Source organism: Lampetra planeri, chromosome 62 (assembly GCF_965212315.1).
Source record: "Lampetra planeri chromosome 62, kcLamPlan1.2.h2, whole genome shotgun sequence".
NCBI classification, from domain to species: Eukaryota; Metazoa; Chordata; class Hyperoartia; order Petromyzontiformes; family Petromyzontidae; genus Lampetra; species Lampetra planeri.
The window spans coordinates 4448132-4468801 of NC_136168.1; the positions used below are offsets into that span (position 1 = coordinate 4448132).

Consider the following 20670-nt stretch of genomic DNA (forward strand, 5'->3'; position numbering starts at 1 on the left):
AGTCGCCAAATAATATGGTGATCTCGAGACAGACTGGAAGTGCTAAGCACAAAAGCAGAACATTTAAAGGTGGGAAATGTATTTTCAAAGTCTGGGAAAAGTGATCTCGTGACAATTGCCGTGTCGTGAACATTGCCATTGTATCGTGAAAGCAACACGGCAACCTAAACACGTGAACCCATGACATCCAACATGTATGAATCGCCAAAACATTGCTTCCGACAATTCTATGCATGTATTCCATACCAGAAGAGATGTTATCTTTGAGCTACTCCAAAGTTGCGACCTGGTCCTTAACGCTCATGAAAGCGGACATTGCGAGTGCAAAGTTAACCAGGTGTACATTATTTATCCGCGTCTCTATCATCCAAGGCTGTACATTGTTTCTGCATGGGAATATAGTGCGATTTTATTTTCTAAAACATGACTTTGGTTGTTTGCATTTTGTAAAAGAAAATGCCTTAAAAATCTCATTGAAAATGGATATTTGTCAACATGTGCTTTTGCCAGTGGCAGCTAGGGTCTAATATGGGTTGTTGGGGGCCCCATCTACAACATTAAAATTCAGACACTTTTTGAAGCTACTCAAAATGTTTTAGTGAAACTATTGCAAAGTAAAAAAATCTAATCAAAGGGCTAATTGGCTTTACACTGCAGAGTAGCCTAAGGACAATCTTATACAGGTAGGAACAACAGTTCCACACTGCCCACCAGGGATTATTTGTCTGTCGTGCATAGCCACGCCTTCAATTTGTATTTCATAGAGCGCTTCGGGCAGGCTCAGCACCACGTGACGCACCACCCCACGCAGCTTGCGCCACGTGACACGGATCGCACGAATGCACTGTTCAACCGACCTGCCCACTCCGAAGGAACGTGTTTTCAAGATAATCTGTACTGAAGATTCATGGGTCTGATTTTCTACACAGATGTTGGCTTCCAATTGGCCGATTCTAACCCCACCCAGACAGGGGATGGTTGTCGCCTCGGGGCAACCCTTCGATCACCGACCACTTACAAGCAGTCTTTTCTCCAGGACTATTTGCATTCGCCCTGCCCTATTTAAACAGAGGTTGCCTGTTGGGTTTCGTCATAGATTGTAAAGTTACAATGACTAGAAGGTATACAACTGAATATTCGTCACTGTGGTCTTAGGGACTTACAAATGAGTTAGGTTCCTAGTCTGTTCGTAAGTCAATTTGTTCCTAAGTCCAACTATTCCTGTCTATTCTAAACACGTACGGCATGTACACTAAACAAAAATGGCTTTTACAAGTCGTATAATCTCCTGAAGATCGAGATGCCACTGGTTCTTCATGTTCTGCAGATGTAGTTGCCACCACCGCCATCTATTGAACTTACGACTCTGTCCAAATAGCCAACTGGACACACAGACGGACTTCTTTGTGTCTGATAGTTCATAAGTAGAATGTTTGTAAGTAGAGGAGTCTCTGTATTATATAACGTTTCAACAATGACCCTTCTTCGCAGCACAAACTACCACCGCCCCCCCAGCACACTGCTCCCACAAACACTCGCACAAATTTCACAATAAAGGGAACTTTATTTTTTTGGACAACACGAAAGCAGAGAGGCTGTGGAGACTGCGGCGCTGCCAACACACATTTGTACAAATGTGCCTAATTGCAAGTGACAAGTGCAGCTGTTTTTCTATCCCGAGGAGTTTTGCGTAATCATTAAGAGCTGGCGGACCAAGTGGACAATTTACAGTGCCTGCTGCTGCTCCTCGGCCAACCTCTCGGCCTTAGTGACAACCTCCTCAATGGGCCCCACCATGTAGAACGCGATTTCTGGGAGGTGATCCATCTCACCTGTGGGGGTCACATACACGCGCGTGCCAATCAATTACGCAATCGTTATTTTGTATACGGCGCCTTGCTCGATAACGAAACAAGAAATCTTCAGAGCACGGCTTAGAAAAAAGGAATCTGAAAATATATCTATTACACAAACCGCATTTAAAAGTGTGTCCCAAACTTGGCCTTTGCAAACGTAATTTTTGTTAAAATACCTGAATATACATACAACTTTAAGAACATTAAAAGTGTTCCAGTAACAATCGGAACTCGCTGCGAGGTCAAGCACTGGAGCTGTGCAATCAGATGAAGTAATCAATGAATCAACTCAGAATCAACTCATTCAACAGTGCAATTACTTGACTAATATAGTTGGGGGAAAAAAGATCTCCCTGATAATGGGACTTGATAACAGTATCAGCCGCATCACGCTGGGCCTGGCCTGTCGGGCTATTTGCCATGTCTTTTTTAAAGAGTAATCGACCACACAACATTAATGCTGCTTCCAAATCAGGAATTGGCTAAACTGTGCTTAGACTACATTATCGCGCACAGTAAGCTGGTGGTCTTGTCCATTAATGAGTACACGTAATAAAAGGGTCAAGGATGAAGTCTGGTAATCATTAACTTATGGCTCAAGCCAAAGCCACCACATTGATAATTAAATAATATGATGCAGGGGTCAAGGTAAAGCGGCCACCAAATTCCCACACGAGATTGTGCAGCTGTTGCAAAGTAATTTTAATGAGGAACGCTAACACCAATTACTTTCTTACAGTTTCCCACCACGGGACTGATAAGAAAAAGGTTCCCCATATATAGCCTTTACATGTTGTTGGGACAAGTGCTGTTCGGGAGCAGCACCGATGAAGGCCGGCACACGGCACACGACGGGGGTCATCCCCTTTCCTCACCAGCCTCTGGGTGCCACACCAAAGTCCATCAATTATCTGCCCTCCCCCCTCTGACCTGCATGCGCGTCCACCCATCACGACCTCCCTCTTCACGATAACATCAGGCAACCTTTTCTCGGCATGAGCCATTCCTAAAATCGGCGCGCACTGGACTAAAGAAACCGCACGCATCGCGCAAGACTGCCTAGTGCGGCAAGGAGACAAATTGAGTAAACCAGACAGACAGACACGGGGGGGGGGGGGGAGGCAGTGAAGTCATACCTCCGAGGATCATCTTGAATCCCTTGATGGTGTCCGCGAGAGGCACCAGCTTGCCCTGGTGGCCTGTGAACACCTCGGCCACCTGCGACAGAGGCACGCGTACATAGCGTCAGCCTTGGGCTCAAGCAACTCAATTCAGGGGCGATGCGGTCCTGGCAAACTTGGTACAACTCAATACATCCCGATGTCTAGAGTTAGGCTTTTGTGTTGACAGCAGGCAGCTTAAGGGGCTGACAAAAAGTATTTCGGTTCACTGTGTGACCATCTGTGGAGGAGATGATGCAATCGTCACAAGTGGATTGCAAAGTGCTCCAATTGAGACACTGCAGGATATGTTAATACATGCAAAAAATCTAGTTTTTTTTCTTCCAGGACCACTTAATTAACTTTTAGAATTGGGTAAAAATACAACACTCAGAAAACTGAAAACAAAGATAATGGATGAAGTGTATAACAAATAACCAACAAAATTGAACTTTTTTGCAACGACCATTTTTAACACAACCACGTAAATGTTACAGCCATGGCATGGGAGTTGTTCTAACATACTTCACCGCACTAGTTAGTGCGAGTTCATGAATGTGAGGGGAGGAGGCATCCCACCAGGACGTGTGTTCACGACCATTTGCTGTGGCCAGTAATCTAACCCATGTTGCGACGTTCAGAGCAACGCGCTAAGCACTGCTGCAACACGCGGAGAAAGTGTATGTATGTTTAACCTATTTTGCACCGTCCATAGCCAACTATGCTCATTGGAGGTACGGGGGAAAGATAAACTCAACACAAAAAGTAATTCTAAAAAAACAAGTTTTCAATCTGGTTTTTAAATTGCGGCTTCAGTGGCTTCCGATTATTGGAAGAACGTTCCAGACGGCCGTTGAATCGTTTGCAGACACACATCAGTTTAACACGTAGGCTTTCGCGACCAATATTCAGGAGGTTTTTTGGGTTAGATTGCGTAAATGTGTCATTAAAACCCGCCTCAGCCAACTAGTAAGGGTTGTCATGTAAACAGTACATGCCAATTCGTCACTAGTACAGCACACCGGTGTGTTGGAGAGCCAAGCCACAATATTTACAATCACACACATACAATAAAGAGCTATTTAATGTAGATCTTTAGGGGGATGTTTCCTCCCCCATCACGATGGGCAGCAATCGCCCCCCCCCCTCACCTGGAAGGGCTGCGACAGGAAGCGCTGGATCTTGCGAGCGCGAGCGACCGTCAGTTTGTCCTCCTCCGACAGCTCGTCCATACCCAGGATAGCGATGATGTCCTGCAGGGACTTGTAGTCCTGAGGAGTGACGAGAATCAAACGAGCGTTTTCGACCGGCCAAAAACCGTACAACAGCTATCCTGCTAAATCAACTCGCCCTTGCCATGCGAGAGCCAGCCTTGGCTTTGTAACCAGCAAGAGCTCATACCCCCCCCCCCACCCCCCGTGTATTAGGAATCAGAATCTTTATTTATACCGGAGGAATATGATGAGCTATGAAGCTCTTTTTCACAAATGTCCCGTAGGGGCGGGTCAGAAAATTACAACAAAACAAAAACATAGGAGTGTAAAGTATCAGAAAGGTAAGCAAATTACTCAAATGTTTATTTTAACGCGGTGAAGCCCACCGCGCTATTTGGCCTCTCTTTCAGAAGCGACCTGGCCACAAATGACAGCTCGACGAAGTAGCTGAACATATTCGCTGGGACATCAGAGCCACACGGTATGGGTGGGCTCGCTGTTTAGCAAATAAAGCCAGGACCAAACCGTGAGGCAAGACATCTAATCCTGGCTGAATGCCAAGCAGAGCCAGGGGTAGGGGGGGTTCTGCAGTTGTAAAAGCCACTCGCCTATCCCATAACCAAACCAGCCATGCGCTGTAACACCATGTACCAGCTAAGCCAAGCCCTCTCTCTCAGTCAACCAGTCCCTCTATCTATGTACTTTAGTTTTTTACGTGGTTGTTTAGTTACTGCAGCTACATACTATTAACACTCCTTCCCTTTATTAATGCTACCCCTATCCCCTCCCTTTGATGCTGCTAATCCTGCATAATGCACGGGCATAATATGACTTTGAAACCCCCCGCCCACCTACTACGCATTTCGCAAGTAGTACTAATCACATATCTGCATTTCCCATAAATATGCTAAATTCCTCTTGATATGCAAATTATTTTGTCAAGGCGCTCTCCCCCTTCCAACCCAGCTTAAATATACGCTCCAAGCGTGGTGGTGTTTCATTCAGACACTGTCTCCCCGACAGACCTGTTCTTCACCTGAGGACGGCTGCTTGCGTTGTGGCCGAAACGTCGTGAGAATTATTTTATTACGTTTTATTTTTATTATTTTATTATTTCCCTTCTACGTGACTTTACCGAAAGCACCAAGAAGATCAGTCCCTCTAAGCTTGACCACATAACCACAGCCGGACAGAGCGAGCAAGCGAGGTGGGGGGGGGGGAGCCACCCACCTGGAGGATCTTCTGCACGCCACGAGCCACCTCGTAGTGCTCCAGGCCCACAATGTTGGGGTCCATGATACGCGAGGTGGAGTCGAGGGGGTCCACCGCTGGGTAGATGCCAAGCTCGGCGATGGCACGCGACAGCACGGTCGTGGCGTCCAAGTGAGCGAAGGTGGTGGCCGGGGCGGGGTCGGTCAAGTCGTCAGCCGGCACGTAGATGGCCTGCGTGGTGGAGTCAAGGTGGAGGGGTGAGGGAACGGTGAATCATCAGCGGGCGTTGGCGATTCATCCCACCCTTCCCTACGTCATCGTGCTGCTGTGATTGATATGCGAATTGGTTTCGGAAATAATTTGAACTGCTTAGGTTTTCTCATACGTTGCAGCATCCTTCAGATACCGTTCAGATATGGTTTTGCAATTTTCGTAAATATTTCTTATGTACCATGATTTAATTATCCACCAAGAAGGCGAAGGATCGATTTTAGTTTATAAAATTAAAACACCGTTCAGCGCCACATGGTGATCGTCCCACGTGGCAAAAAAGACAACTCACTGTCAATCATTGTCTGGGATGTGTCGCAGCCTGCCAGTTCTGCAGTAGACTTTAGACGGAAATGTTATTTAAAGCTTACAAGGCATAAGCATCGCACCTTTGCGAGTCTGTGCTATGAAAATGGCGAGATTATCAAGTGTACATCCTTGGCGTCTACGCGGGTCTATTGGCCCCCCATGTAGACTCAAGTGGGATGTTGCACGCACCTTGCCGAGGTGCCTTTGTGCTCTAAGAACGGTGCCAATACCAAAGGTACTTGCAACACGCCTACCATACGCAGAGCACATTCACGTGCGCACGTAAAGAGGACCAGTCTCAACTCCCGTACGCAGACTCTTACACAAATCCTCCTCGTCCCCTTATTCGACCGTCCCTCACCGCAGCACCCTCTCTCTCATCCCCCCGCCTCACCTGCACGGAGGTGATGGAGCCCTTCTTGGTGGTGGTGATGCGCTCCTGCATGGTGCCCATGTCCGTGGCGAGCGTTGGCTGGTAACCCACAGCGGAGGGGATACGCCCAAGAAGAGCAGACACCTGCGTGCAATCCATGGGTGGGGGAGCGGAAACAAAAAAAAGGTTTGCAAAAGCACCACGACTACCCGACCAACAGCTTCCCATAGCCACTGCATTATCACAGGGAAATCAGTGGCCCACTTCTCTTTTAGAAGGGTCCCTTGCTTTAATTATTGTGTTATATTGTCGTTGGTTGCATTAGCCGTCTTGCGCTGTTGTTAATAATCCTGTGACGGAATTTAAAAACACAGGACACGAGTGTACAAACATCAGCACATGTACACGCACAGCTAAACACGGAGGCATGCACGTGTCACACACAATATAAAGAAATGTGGATGTTTATATTCGAGATCCCTGCAGCAGAACACGTAAAGCAAAACTTGCATAGAGGGTGAAATAACACCGCTGCTAAACCCTCCTCAGCTATAGAAAATTAACATCACTGCTTTCAGAAGAACGAAAGTCATAATTTTTCTCATCATCGGAGGGAATAGCTTCTACAGCAACATGGCACCGGAGCACCCAACTGGAATGTAAAATTACGAGTTTCCAAAAGACGTTATAAATAATTATATTCTTGTGTTTTATTATTGTGGTGTCAGTTGTGCGATGCGAGTGGTGTTGTCTTGGACATTAGGTTGGCTGTAGATGTATGGTGGTTATATTTCGTTCCTAGTTGAGCAACTTTAGCTATGTTTTCTGTGTTCATGTTAGTATTAGTTACGTTATGTATTCTCACGTTATCGTTGTCGGTGCTTTATATTGCTCGAGTTAGCCGTGTGCGTGTTACAAAACATTAGCTCGTAACGTTGTGTTACATTATCCGTGTCACGTCAGTTGTGTGTGGGCCGCACGGCTCCCGTGGCACCTCGGAGCCGGCCTGTGTGAAGCGGAAGATGTTGTCGATGAAGAGCAGCACGTCCTGGCCCTCCTGGTCACGGAAATACTCGGCCACCGTGAGCCCCGTGAGGGCGACACGGGCACGGGCGCCGGGCGGCTCGTTCATCTGCCCGTACACCAGCGCCACCTGCAGGGAGCAGCGAGCGACAAGAGTGAGCAATCGCATCATCACAGGGGCTGGTAGTGGGCGCGTGATGAATGCACGAGTGAATGAGCAGAAGGTAGGTGTGTGAATGGCTGAATGGGTGAGTAGCTGTCTGGCCAACTGGTTGCCTGGCTAGCTGGATTGCCTGGGCAATTGGGGTGGCCGATCGCCCGGCGAGTTGGGTTGCTCAGTCGTGTAGTTGGCAGGGTGGCTAACTTGGCTGGCTTAACACGACGTCTGGTTTCTAGGTCATTATGAGCTACGCGGATCGAGTGGCTGATTTGATAACTGGATGTTCGCTTTGGGCAATATAGCCGACTGGTTAGCGACCTGCCTGCTTTTTCTGGGTGACCATTTGAATGCTTGGATGTCTGCGTGTCCCTGGCTCGCTGGATAGCTGCCCGTTTTTGCCTTGCCGGGTTGACAAGCCGATTTGACCAGCTACCTCAGTTAATTTCTGGGTACCCAAGGTGACTGGTTAATCAACCGCTTACTTGTCCTGCTCACTGTTTAGCTTTGTGTGTAACTTGCTGTCTGGTTACCCCCCCCCCCCACCCCTATACAGTAATCCCTCGCCACTTCGCGGTTCAAGTTTCGCGGCCTCAGTGCATCGCGGATTTTTCGAACTGATTTAAAGGCCTCATTATACCTGTGCAGTAACACCATCATCATCATTCATCATCACATTCATCGAACTGCACAGGTCTGTCATCGTCGTCATTGTCATCGTCATTGTCATCGTCGTCGTCGTCATTACTGGAGTCAAGTCTCAAGATACTACTGTCATTGGTGAGTGTAGAACACCATAATACGTATCGTATGAGAGAGAGTGAATGTATAATATTAAGGTTTTATAATTAAATAGATTTAAGTAAAATATATATATATATAAAGTATAAATATACATATTTTAAACATTCTGGTACCCACACACACATATACGGAAATTCCTAGGGGGCCAATCCTACTTCGCGGATTTTCACCTATCGCGAGGGGTTCCGGTCCCCATTAACCGCGATAAACGAGAGATCACTGTATTTAAAGTTGTACCCTCTAAGCTGATCAAGCTTGGTGTGGGGGGAGAGGGGAGGATGGAGGGCGGCACCTTGGAGGTGGTGTCCTTGAGGTTGATGACACCGGACTCAATCATCTCGTGGTAGAGATCGTTGCCCTCGCGCGTGCGCTCCCCGACGCCGGCAAACACGGAGTAGCCTCCGTGCGCCTTGGCCACGTTGTTGATCAGCTCCATGATGAGCACAGTCTTCCCCACGCCGGCACCGCCAAAGAGACCTGCGCCACGTCACGCCGCGTGTCAGGGGGGCAGCACGGGCAGGGACCAGCGGTGGTGCACTTGCCACCATCACGTATGGCGAGGTGGGAAAAGAGTGGTCAACAGACTCACCCCCCCACCCCCGCTACAAGAATAAGGAATTTCCACTGACTCTGCATTCTAAGTGGGAATTAAGCACCGCCTCTGTGCTGACATGAGCAAGAAATCACCAACTTTTTTGTAATTAACTGTAAAATTACATGCAGTCTGCTTCCCAGTGGGCGTTAAAGATCCCATAACTATTTTAACACCAGCAGATGTGTGCAAGCGTCCAGATCCAAATTGGCCAAATTATCAAATTACTTGGGTAAAAACACGCAAAGCAACATTAACCTTGTCTGCAAAAAATGATCAGGAACCTCCTAAAATAAGTCTCTGGACTCGGTGGCTTTCCTGGATAAAAGGGCACTATGGCAAAATCAGTCTCTCCCCCACTTAAACCTACAATGGGACAGCTAGTGGTGGACATTGCACATTTGATCTTTAGTCATGACCACCACTGCCAACTTCTCACAACACAGCACTGATTTGATAAACTCCATAGGCATGGCATGTGTACACAAACACGTAGCCAAAAAGAGACATTAACACACATGTATGAATGCGAGGTGTTGACATTTGAAAACCACTCCCGTAGAAAGTTGATAAGCAAAACGTGCATCGAATTAAAAAGCTGCAAAACCCTCCTCAGTTAAAAATAAATTAACATCACGGCTTTCAGAAGAACGAAAGTCATTATGTTTCTCATCATCGGAGGTTAGAAGTTTGCAGCAACGTCGCACGTGAATGAACACCTAACCGGGAACTGAACCAGCAACCTTCCAATTGAGTCAGTTTCCGACAGAACCACCCAAATGGCTGCACATGCCAGACAAATATGGGTCTTCGGTCATTCGACCGGAATAGGTCGAATGACCGATTGGGCGCGACAGTGGCGAGATGTTAACTACCTTGACTAAATATGCAGGTGGTCGTGGAATCGATGCTATAAATTTCTCACGTGATAAACCACTTCGTTGAGCTATCATGTGTGGCCAGGTTGCTGTAGAGATATATTATAGCTCAGTGGGCCTTACCTGGTAAAGAAAACATATTTTAGTTTAGTTCAAAGCCAAGCTTTACAATCCTCACACCCACAATGGGCTCACCGATCTTGCCACCCTTGGCATACGGGGCCAGCAGATCGACCACCTTGATGCCGGTCACCAGGATCTCCTGCTCCACGCTCATCTCCACAAACTCGGGAGCTTCCGCGTGGATGGCAGCAAACCTGCACCGCAGCACGCACACGTGAACACACACAGACACGTGAACACAGAGCACCGATGAAGGCCGGCATGGCACACAGGAGGGGTGGGTGGCCGACATCACACCCTGCCACCTCTGTCTCCCCAGTGGTGTTTACACACGGCACCGGGTACGCATTTAAGACTGAGTTCTACCTCTGGGAGACCCGGAACCGGTTCAGATAATCGTTAATGTTGGCCATGAGCGGGAGTCGAACTTTAGTCGCCTGGTTTGTTCTGCAGTGCTAACCACTCTGCCACCACTACCCAAAAAGACAGCCACAGAATGTTATTTTGCACCGTACGTAGTCAATATTGCTAATCGTAGATTCATACAAAATATACGTGGGTAAAAGAAAGCTTGCAGCAAGAGTGAAATAATGCCAGCGCAAACCCTCCTCAGTTTAAACAAAATATTACATCATGGCTTTCAGAAGAACGAAAGTCATAATTTTTTTCATCACCGGAGGGAAAGGCTTCTACAGCATCGCGTGATGTTTACACCTTCCCAGAATTACGGAGGAAATTAAATTATATATATCCAACACATTGGTTGTGCTGAAAAATCATAACGTTTGCTTCTGATTCTAAGTCCTATTTGAATGTCTATCATCCTTCGAGCAAACCGGCCACCTCAAATACAAAAAAAATATCAGTCTACCAGGCTCATTTTCATTAATGGCCCTGAACTGGTGGTGGAAATTCCATATTCCATTGACTTGCCTACAGAGGTGTGGATTTAAGTACACGTTCTACATACATACAGTACATATATACACACATTTGCCATGTCTGAGCTACCTCTGTGCATTGAAATCCCTAATAACATCATCAGTCAACTAGTTAATTTCGTCAGTCATCCTTTAGACAGTAGTCGCGGTCATCATGGTGCACAATCATTTTCACCATCTCAGTCATTGACGACTAAACTAAAAAATATTCATCTTTTTGGTTCTTTCGGTAAAGTCACGTAGAAAAGAAGTAATAAAATAATAAAAATAAAACATAATAAAATAATTATCACGACGTTCCGGCACAACGCAAGCAGCCGTCCTCAGGTACAGACCTGGTCTTCACCTGAGGACCGCTGCTTGCGTTGTGGCTGAAACGTCGTGAGAATTATTGTATTGTTTTATTTTTATTATTTTATTACTTCCCTTCTACGTGACTTTACCGAAAGAACCAAGAAGATGAATCCCTGCAGTCACGAAAGCTTTAAATCGAAAAATAAAAATTATTCCCGTCAATATTTTTAGCGCTCGTCTCGTCAAACGGAACCAACACTGTCGCGGCAGACACTCACTGCTTAGAGCTGATGGGCCCCCTCTCGTCGATGGGCTCCCCGATGACATTCATGATGCGTCCCAGGGTCTCGGGCCCCACGGGGATGCGGATGGGAGTGCCCGTGTCCAGGCACACCTGCCCGCGCACCAGCCCCTCCGTGCCGTCCATGGCGATGGTGCGCACCGTGCTCTCACCTGCACGCGGCGACCAGGACAGAGGCGGCACAAGTTCGGTTCATCTCGGATTTATAACGGCGTTTAACTGGACGTGTCACGATGGGCATCCCCAGTGGAGCGCGCTAACCACCGCAACACTGCTCCCGTCGATGTGTAATACACAGCTGCGTTGAATGATAGCCCTTTCATTATCATGGACCGGTTCACCAAGTCTCAAGACTTTCAGGCGAGTTCTGCATTGTAGTGTTCGACAAATTCCTTAATTAAATATGGTCCATGTGGGAAAAACATGAGAAATCCAAGAAACACAAATACATCAGGAAACAACCTTCAGATGTGTATATAGGTCAACACAACCACCTTCATGCTATTACAGGAGGTAAAACATTTCACGAACTTTAATTGCCACGAGTGTTTTATTTTAATCTGCATAACCCGCTACAGAAATATAATGTTTACATCAGGCCTCGGAAGAATGTTGATATTTTATGTTCATCGCCGGATGTGAGCGTCTGCGGCTAATAATGTTAAAGGAAAGCACAATGGATAGGCGCAGCTGTCGATCGAGGGGGGGCGCTGCGTGGGACGTGACCTTCACTCGACTGCTCACACTGCTCTGCCGCATAACCACGTGGGCCGGCAACAGCACGTTGGATAAAACCGGATGAGCCAGCAGCAGCGTCACACGCGGCGACAGCTCCCCATATCACAACTGGTGACTGCATTGCCGTACCCCCATATCAGGATGCTATTGTCGTCGCTTGTTTCGTTTGCAACAAATCGGTGAAAGTAAAATGTCTATATCGCTGGGTTGGCAATGGTGCAAAAATGCACGAATAACAAAAAAAACCGTCGAATTTTGGTGAAAATAACAAAAGTTTTTATTAATATAACGGATGTTTTTGTTTAAAGTTAATGTGTACTGCCAGGAATTGCTTTTGTATGGTTTTTCACATTTCATCCCAAGGTGCCCGTCCCTTGCAAGAGGATTGCGATTTGAATGTGATTACTGGTTCTAAGGTCATTGAATAATATAGAGGCCTGCTTCCTCATCTACACCACTTTGAGAGTTGTGAGGCTCAAGGGCAGGTAAAAGAGAAACAGAACATTACCCTGTATAACACGAGCCACTTCGTGCTGTGATCATCACATCATGACAATGGTGATGGTGGACGTGACAGTGGTGGAAGTGGTAGCCGTGGAGGAGATGGCAATGGTGTAAATAGTGGTGGTGTTTATAGCGGAGGTGATAGTGGTGGCAAGTCGTGATTGCCAAGGTGGTGGTGACGGTGGCGAGGGTAGTGGAGGGCTGACAGTGGAAGAGGTAGCCGCTGATAGTGAAAGCAGTTGGTGCTGATATTGGAGGTGGTGGTGGTGGTGACAGCGGCTGTTGTGATGGTGGTGGAGAGAAGTTGGCAACGGCACCAAGGACTGAGGCAGTCGGTGCTCACAGTGGTGGCGATGGTTGTGAAGGTGGCGGCAACAATTGCAGCTGCTGCCAGCTGGGGTGGTGGTGGCAGTAACAATGGATGAAGGAGGTGGTGGTGCATGGGGGGGGGGGCTCACCAAGGTGCTGCGCCACCTCGAGAACAAGGCGCGTGTCGCGGCCCTGCACCTCCAGCGCGTTGAGGATGGGCGGGAGGCCCTCATCGAACTGAACGTCCACCACGGCGCCGATCACCGCCACGATGCGGCCCCTGGCCACAACGGCCGTGGCCGCCTTGGCTGGCGGGGCCGCGGCATATTCTCTACCTGCGGCAGGGCAAGGAAGGAGGGAGGGTGGAGAATAAAGAAATGTTGAAAAAATGCCGAGACAATTGAAACCTGTATTAAATCTAAATTTTGATTTAAAGCTTTCGTGACTGCAGGGATTCATCTTCTTGGTTCTTTCGGTAAAGTCACGTAGAAGGGAAGTAATGTTTTATTTTTATTATTTTATTACTTCCCTTCTAAGTGACTTTACCGAAAGAACCAAGAAGATGTATTAAATCTATTACTACGAGTAGGATATCACCTTGTCATCACCTTGTCATGTTTATGTAATTGCATTCATTAACTGAATGTCCTACAGCCGGTTTAAACTTTGCAACATACCATACATTTGATGAATTTGCAACATTCCATTCACGATAATTGGTCATTGTCGATATGCTAACTCTATATATTTGAGTGCGTCTCGTGTCCTTTGCCGTGTATCGTTCGTTGCAAAAGCCTAAAAGTAGCACTTCCATATAATTAACACAAATAGTAAGAAATCTCCTCACAAGCGAGACGAGATTATTACATATTCATCCATTAACCCTTCAATACCTTCCTACTACCTAATAATTACGTAATGGTTGAATGAATTGCCATGATTGTGGGTCGCGACTCTTATGGTATCAGTTCTGTTCAAGGTGCAAATTGGATTAAAATGTTAGATACATATTGTATAATTTTGAAAAATGTATACACGAATCCAACATTACCTATTCTTCATCACAAATCGATGTACATCGCCGTATACGATTCGTCGACGTACGTATACATTTCAGTCGACGAATCTTCGCCTTTTGTGCAGTAGATGTAATTTAGATTTAAATTTACAAAAAAACTTTAACAATTACGGTTACGATGTTAAGCCATTTTCCCACTGTAAGTCGGCCAACACCGTTACCTTGCTCTGACCTTGCACTGGTGTGGGTGACTATGACCCATAGAGGTCAACCCTCGACGAGGTCACTATCCCCTTGAGTGACATTTGAATCTCCGCGATGAAATAACGATTGTATTTTAGCCACCTACAGTTTAATTTTGTGGGTATTTATTTATAATCAGCTCACGTGAAATGACTGCTAAGCGCACTTTCACTACAGTTCTCAACAAAAATGAGGCACCGCCTGCGTGCACATTGCATGTTTGAATCATTCAATCGCAAAAAATGCACGCTTTTGAGCAATGCTAGTCATACAGCTAAACCTATAATTGTACATTTAACCGCGAGAAAGACAATTGTTAAATAATGTAATAAGTTAGGCGCCGCCTCAGCCGCAGTGAAATGGCCGCCCTCTCCATTCGACGCGCCGACGAATCAACAATACTTCCTAACACCCACTAGCCCAGCAACCAAACCTCTCGCATCAAGCCAACCTTCACCTCGAAACTCATCAACAAACTATCGCGATATAAACGGAGCATGCAAAATGGAGCAAACTTTGAAATGCCAAACGACCGAGGCCTAGTGCCGGCTAACCGCCTGTCCTCGCCTGACCGCTTCGCCCTTGAGGGAGGGCGTCGCGGGGCCCGTAGCTCGTTGAACCACCAAAACTCGACGACGAAAAACCTCTCAAATCAAAGAGGTGCAGAGCGACTCACGGCTGTTGAGCGCGGCCGGGGAACCGCGGAGCCCCTTGAGCCCCGGGCTCAGCGCCTGCAGGGCGGACGAAGAGCAGCGCCTCACAGCCACGAGAAGCGACATGGCGGAGTGAGCGAAGGCGAGGTGAGACGCGGGGGGAAGTCACGTGGCCTCGCCCCTGACTCCGCCCATACGAAGGGAGCCACGCCCCCTTTGCTTGCAAGTCCCGCCCCCCTTCTCATCGCTAGCCACGCCTTCGTTAAATATAGCCCCGCCCCCTTCCACTCGAGTTAACGGCGTTAGCCGCGCCGAGCCTCGCTCCTCCAAGTTTTAGTGACGCCCCCTTGTGAAAACAGCCCCGCCCACTTCCGCTTAGGCCACACCCCCTGAGGTTGAGCCCTGCCCGAGCCTGACTCTTGACCCCGCCCCCACCCCGGTCCGAACCCCCACGTGGTATGAATTGATGACGTTTCGCGCCGTGGACCCTGCCCGGAACATCGCTATTTTTATTTATTTATTAGGCCACGGTGTTTATAATTTACGAATGTTTTGAGTGGGGTTGTGTTCCTTATGGGTGGAGTCTGGGGGGCATCGCTCCTCCCAAACCGGACACATTTATTAATTTATTTTCAGTAGTTTACAAGTACGTTTTAAAATGAATCATATGCTCTTGCAATTCCTCGTGTGAGGCAGAGAGCGAACTCCTGCCCCCACTCCCCAAATATAGAAGTCAAACCCCGCCTTTGGTGTTACTTTTGCTTTGTGCACCACTCCAAACTCAGCCAGCAGCATCACCATATAATTGGCTGACGTCGATTAGAAGTGATGGACATTGCCGGAGAAAATGCAACGAAAAAGTGAAAAATACATGGGAAAGGAAGCGCATGTGGAAGTGTATAACACTGGGAAAAATTGAGGACTACATGCGTTCTTTAAAAAAATTATATAAAAAAGTGTGCATTGGCCGGGAATCGAACCCGGGCCTCCCGCGTGGCAGGCGAGAATTCTACCACTGAACCACCAATGCTTTGCACACTCGCCTCAAGCAACCTGCACCAATCTAGATCTGAAGCTTTCGTGACTGCAAGTATTCATATTCTTAGGTTCTTTCGGTAAAGTCACGTAGGTAAAACAATATTAAAATTAATAAAAGTAAAATACAAATAAAATAAAAAATAAAAATCACGACGTTTCGGAGGCAACACAAGCTTCCGTCTCCAGGTGGAATTGTATACCTTTTTATTTTATTTTATACCCACGTGACTTTACCGAAAGAACCAAAGAGTATCGACCTGCACCACTTTTGCTCACGTGATTCAACGCAAAAAACTGCGTGTCTCTAATTTTTATTTATTTACAATCAGATTTGAAACGAAAAAGTATTCGTGCACATTGCCCAGTTGTGATTGTTGTTATCTCTGTGTGCGTCTGTGATCTCTCTCCCATGCAAGTGAAAAATAACGTCACTTGGTGATTGCTGATGCGTTAGCAGCCATGCAAAAAGCACTGTCAATAACATTGTGGCCTCAAAATGAAATAGAGGTGATGACTTTGGGCAATTACCCTTCTTCATAACACGTGAAAAAGAGCATTCATTGTCTTTGATCAAATTATGAACTTAAAAAAATATAATAAAAACACGTTGCATTGGCCGGGAATCGAACCCGGGCCTCCCGCGTGGCAGGCGAGAATTCTACCACTGAACCACCAATGCATTGCACACTTGCCACTCAGTCTGGTGGAAGATCTGGCTTCCGCCTGATGACAACCATTTGAACCTCATTTTCCAGTAACATATATGATAATTTGTTTTTTATCCTTTTATCTGGCAACAAAACTGACACCTTTTTTGGCGCCTTTTGGCGTCATCTGGTCCAACCCATGTGAGACTAGGCTCTAAGGAAAGCTGTCTCGGGTGTGGACCAATCAACTTCAAGGACAGTGCACATTATCATAGTAATGGTTTTTTTTGCATTATGACTGCAGGTATTGTGGTCTATGCAAACATGACTCCTTGTAAAAAAAGGTGTTAGTTTTGTTGCCAGATAGAAGGGTAAAAACCAATTATCATACTAGCGACAATTTGCACTCGTCATACTCGTGGATTTGCTCACCGACACACCGGTGTGCTGTACCAGTAACGAATTGGCATGTTCCGTTTACATGACAAACCTTACCAATTGGTGTGTTTAATGATGCATTTATATTTACGCGATCTAACCCCCCCCCCAACAAACCTGTATTATGAATATTGGTCACGAGAGCCCTACAACGTGTTAAACTCCATTGGAAGAGTTTAGTCATTATTTCAGCTGTGGCTAACACACCAAGTACTGCGATGATCCATTCCGTTGGATATCTAAACCGGAGAGCTATGGACAACAGTTACCCGGATGGAATTATCCCTGTAAAATAAAGCAAGGGTGGTACTCTTATTCTTAGGTTTTTTCGGTAAAGTCATGTAGGTAAAAAATTAAAATTAATAAAAGTAAAATAAAATAAAAATCACGACGTTCCGGAGGCAACACAAGCTTCCGTCTTCAGGTGGAACCGTCACAGCCACGACAGCTGTATCAAGTAAATGTGAGATTCCAAGAGCTACCACTCTGTATATATAATGGTTGAAGAGGGGAAGGGACAAGTACGGCACACTTTTTATTAATATGGTAAGGTGAGGCTTAAGACTAAGAATAGACTGCATAACAAAAGACTGAGCCTTTGTTATGGAGAGGTGCGGTTTGTGACTACGCCTAGCTTACATAACAAAAGTGTGAGAAAAGAAAGAAAAAACTAAACATGGCAAAACAAAACTGGCTGTCTATCAATAACCTGTAATAGTTGTCTGTCAAATAAGATGGTCCAAATAAGTGTAGTTAAATCTTTGGTGGTACTCTTGCCATACGATCGCTAGCAGTTATTTTGTTTAAATGTACGAGTGCTCTCGACTTGTCGAGAACTCCGTTGTTTCCACAGCAGTGGTTCTTCATTACAAGGCCCGTGCGCCTCTGCCGGCCCTTGGTGACCTTTATCGCGGCCCATGACGTGGCGGCCCTCGTCAATACACAGTGACACCACCCCGCCCCTCCATCATCATCATCGTGCTGATGTCATAAACCCACCAATAGTTTCAAATGGTGTGGCGGCACTCACACTGATGATGTCTTATCGGCGAAAGTGGCCCCCCTTCTGAAATTAGTGAAGAACGCTGCTCTGCAGAGTGGTTCAGATGTGGAAGTAATACAATAATAAAAATAAAACATAATAAATAAAATAATGTTTTATTTTTATTATTTTATTACTTCCCTTCTACGTGACTTTACTTCCCTTCTACGTGACTTTACCGAAAGAACCAAGAAGATGAATCCCTGCAGTCACGAAAGCTTTAAATCGAAATTTATGGCCCCCTAAAATGTCATTCACCTTTGCATATTTATTTATGTTTTAAATAAGCCTTGCTTAAAAATAGTTTCGGAGAATTAAGTCGGGGTCACAAGACATCTGGACCACCGTGTACAACATGAAATCAAACAGTTGTAATATTTTTTTAAACTAATTTCTTTATCACTACTTTTTGTGTTTAGTTTGTTGTCCTTCCCCCGCACCTCCGATTAGCACGGTTGGCTACGTACGGTGTGAAAGAAGTTCAACATACAGGAGATACATTTCTCACAATCCAGTATGTCCAGTATGAACTTCTTTCGCACCGTACGTAATTAGGACAACTAACTAAACGCAAAAAACAATTAGTTCACTGCTTTAGCCCACCGGTGTGTTGAAGCGTGAAACCACAACAATTTACAATTTGAGTACGACGTTTCGCTGGTAATTGCATCCAGCATCATCGGGTAATTCGCCAAAATTCTGGCGAATTGCCCGATGATGCTGGATGCAATTACCAGCGAAATGTCGTACTCAAATTGTAAATTGTTGTGGTTTCACGCTTCAACACACCGGTGGGCTAAAGCAGTGAACTAATTGTCTTTTGTCAACGTGACACTTTTTTACTGATTGGCCGTGTCGGGTGATGGAGGGTTACGACACATTTATAAATAACGCGATCTAAACCCAAAAACGTTGATTATGAATAATATTGGTCGCGAAAGCCTACCACGTGTTAAACTAAACGCAAAAAAGCTGTTCGAAAGAAAAGTTTTAAATCTAGTTGATTTAAAAGTGCATCGTTCCAGTGGCTTTCTAATATTGGAAGGAAGAGCGTTCCAGACGGACGCAGAAGCGCATCTGAAAGCGCGCGATGCAGTGACCGTCTTTGTTCGATGGTCAGCCAAAAGTCGCTACGAGTTTGCGTGATGGTTTCTGCCAATCTAATACTGCGGACGTGCTTTTTCTTCACGTATTACAGTATATAGGATTTGACAAATATTCTGCACGATAATAGAATGGTTTCAGAGCACAGGGACAAAAAAAAAAACCACCGATTCAAGACTCCCCCACATGTTTAATTAGTTCATGTCAAAACCTGAAATGTGTGCGAATGGGGCATGGGACCGCCTTGTAATTACACCGAGAGGGAGAAAGTGGAGCACATGGATAAATTATCCAGTAAGTGTACAGTACAAGAAATACCTGTACAGGCATTGGAGGTGGCAGCTGGTTGTTTCTGTATTCTCATATATTTAAAACGGAATTGTAGTTATGAAAATCACTGACATTAATACACCCTACACTCCAAGAGCTGGAATGTAGAATTACTTTTTGTTAATATAAAAAAAATGCTTGCATTGGCCGGGAATCGAACCCGGGCCTCCCGCGTGGCAGGCGAGAATTCTGCCACTGAACCACCAATGCTTCATGTGTTGCCGTGACTTCTTGAGCGACTTTAGTTACCGGCCAGGGATGAATGGAACTAAAATCGAATATTTCCCGAACAAAAGACATACACAGGAACATCCTTGGAAGAACAATGATAGACATTTCAGTTTCAACGCAGTATATAAAAAAAAAGTTTCAACGCAGTATAAAAAAACTTTCAACGCAGTTTAAAAAAAGTTTCAACGCAGTGTAAAAAAAAAGTTTCAACGCAGTATAAAAAGTTAAGTTGCATTGGCCGGGAATCGAACCCGGGCCTCCCGCGTGGCAGGCGAGAATTCTGCCACTGAACCACCAATGCTCCACGTAGTACCATACCTTCTTAAGCGACTTTTAGTTAACGGCCAGGGATGAATGGAACTAAAATCGAATATTTCCCGAACAAAAGACGTACACAGGAACATCCTTGGAAGAACACTGACAGACATATCAGTTTCAACGCAGTTTAAAAAAAGTTTCAACGCAGTGTAAAAAAAAAGTTTCAACGCAGTATAAAAAGTTAAGTTGCATTGGCCGGGAATCGAACCCGGGCCTCCCGCGTGGCAGGCGAGAATTCTGCCACTGAACCACCAATGCTCCACGTAGTACCATACCTTCTTAAGCGACTTTTAGTTAACGGCCAGGGATGAATGGAACTAAAATCGAATATTTCCCGAACAAAAGACGTACACAGGAACATCCTTGGAAGAACACTGACAGACATATCAGTTTCAACGCAGTTTTAAAAAAGTTTCAACGCAGTATAAAAAAAAGTTTCAACGCAGTATAAAAGTTTCAACGCAGTAAAAAAAAGTTTCAACGCAGTATAAAAAAAAAGTTTCAACGCAGTGTAAAAAGTTTCAACGCAGTATAAAAAAAAGTTTCAACG

General features: G+C 45.8%; 1 protein-coding gene, 1 long non-coding RNA gene and 8 other non-coding genes across 10 annotated transcripts in view; all 10 read right to left on the bottom strand.

Moving 5' to 3' along the window:
* The window catches only part of LOC144736716 (uncharacterized), a 501200-nt gene that overhangs the window by 449854 nt on the left and 30676 nt on the right, over positions 1-20670 (bottom strand). The window lies entirely within an intron of this gene.
* On the bottom strand, positions 1545-15170 carry ATP5F1B (ATP synthase F1 subunit beta). Its single transcript, XM_078619205.1, has 11 exons — positions 14996-15170; positions 13208-13393; positions 11485-11659; positions 10044-10165; positions 8671-8855; positions 7389-7547; positions 6416-6538; positions 5461-5673; positions 4168-4287; positions 2993-3074; positions 1545-1832 (listed from the first exon to the last, which is right to left on the bottom strand). Exons 1-11 carry the CDS (start codon positions 15096-15098, stop codon positions 1726-1728), a joined length of 1575 nt encoding a protein of 524 aa, XP_078475331.1. The 5' UTR covers positions 15099-15170; the 3' UTR covers positions 1545-1725.
* On the bottom strand, positions 6935-7008 carry LOC144736740 (small nucleolar RNA SNORD59). Its single transcript, XR_013588813.1, has one exon. It is a non-coding gene; the product is annotated as a small nucleolar RNA SNORD59 (small nucleolar RNA).
* LOC144736742 (small nucleolar RNA SNORD59) lies at positions 9578-9652 on the bottom strand. Its single transcript, XR_013588815.1, has one exon. It is a non-coding gene; the product is annotated as a small nucleolar RNA SNORD59 (small nucleolar RNA).
* LOC144736741 (small nucleolar RNA SNORD59) lies at positions 10576-10651 on the bottom strand. The gene has a single exon (XR_013588814.1). It is a non-coding gene; the product is annotated as a small nucleolar RNA SNORD59 (small nucleolar RNA).
* Positions 15932-16002, bottom strand: TRNAG-GCC (transfer RNA glycine (anticodon GCC)). Its single transcript has one exon. It is a non-coding gene; the product is annotated as a tRNA-Gly (tRNA).
* TRNAG-GCC (transfer RNA glycine (anticodon GCC)) lies at positions 16619-16689 on the bottom strand. Its single transcript has one exon. It is a non-coding gene; the product is annotated as a tRNA-Gly (tRNA).
* TRNAG-GCC (transfer RNA glycine (anticodon GCC)) lies at positions 19711-19781 on the bottom strand. Its single transcript has one exon. It is a non-coding gene; the product is annotated as a tRNA-Gly (tRNA).
* TRNAG-GCC (transfer RNA glycine (anticodon GCC)) lies at positions 20033-20103 on the bottom strand. The gene has a single exon. It is a non-coding gene; the product is annotated as a tRNA-Gly (tRNA).
* On the bottom strand, positions 20308-20378 carry TRNAG-GCC (transfer RNA glycine (anticodon GCC)). The gene has a single exon. It is a non-coding gene; the product is annotated as a tRNA-Gly (tRNA).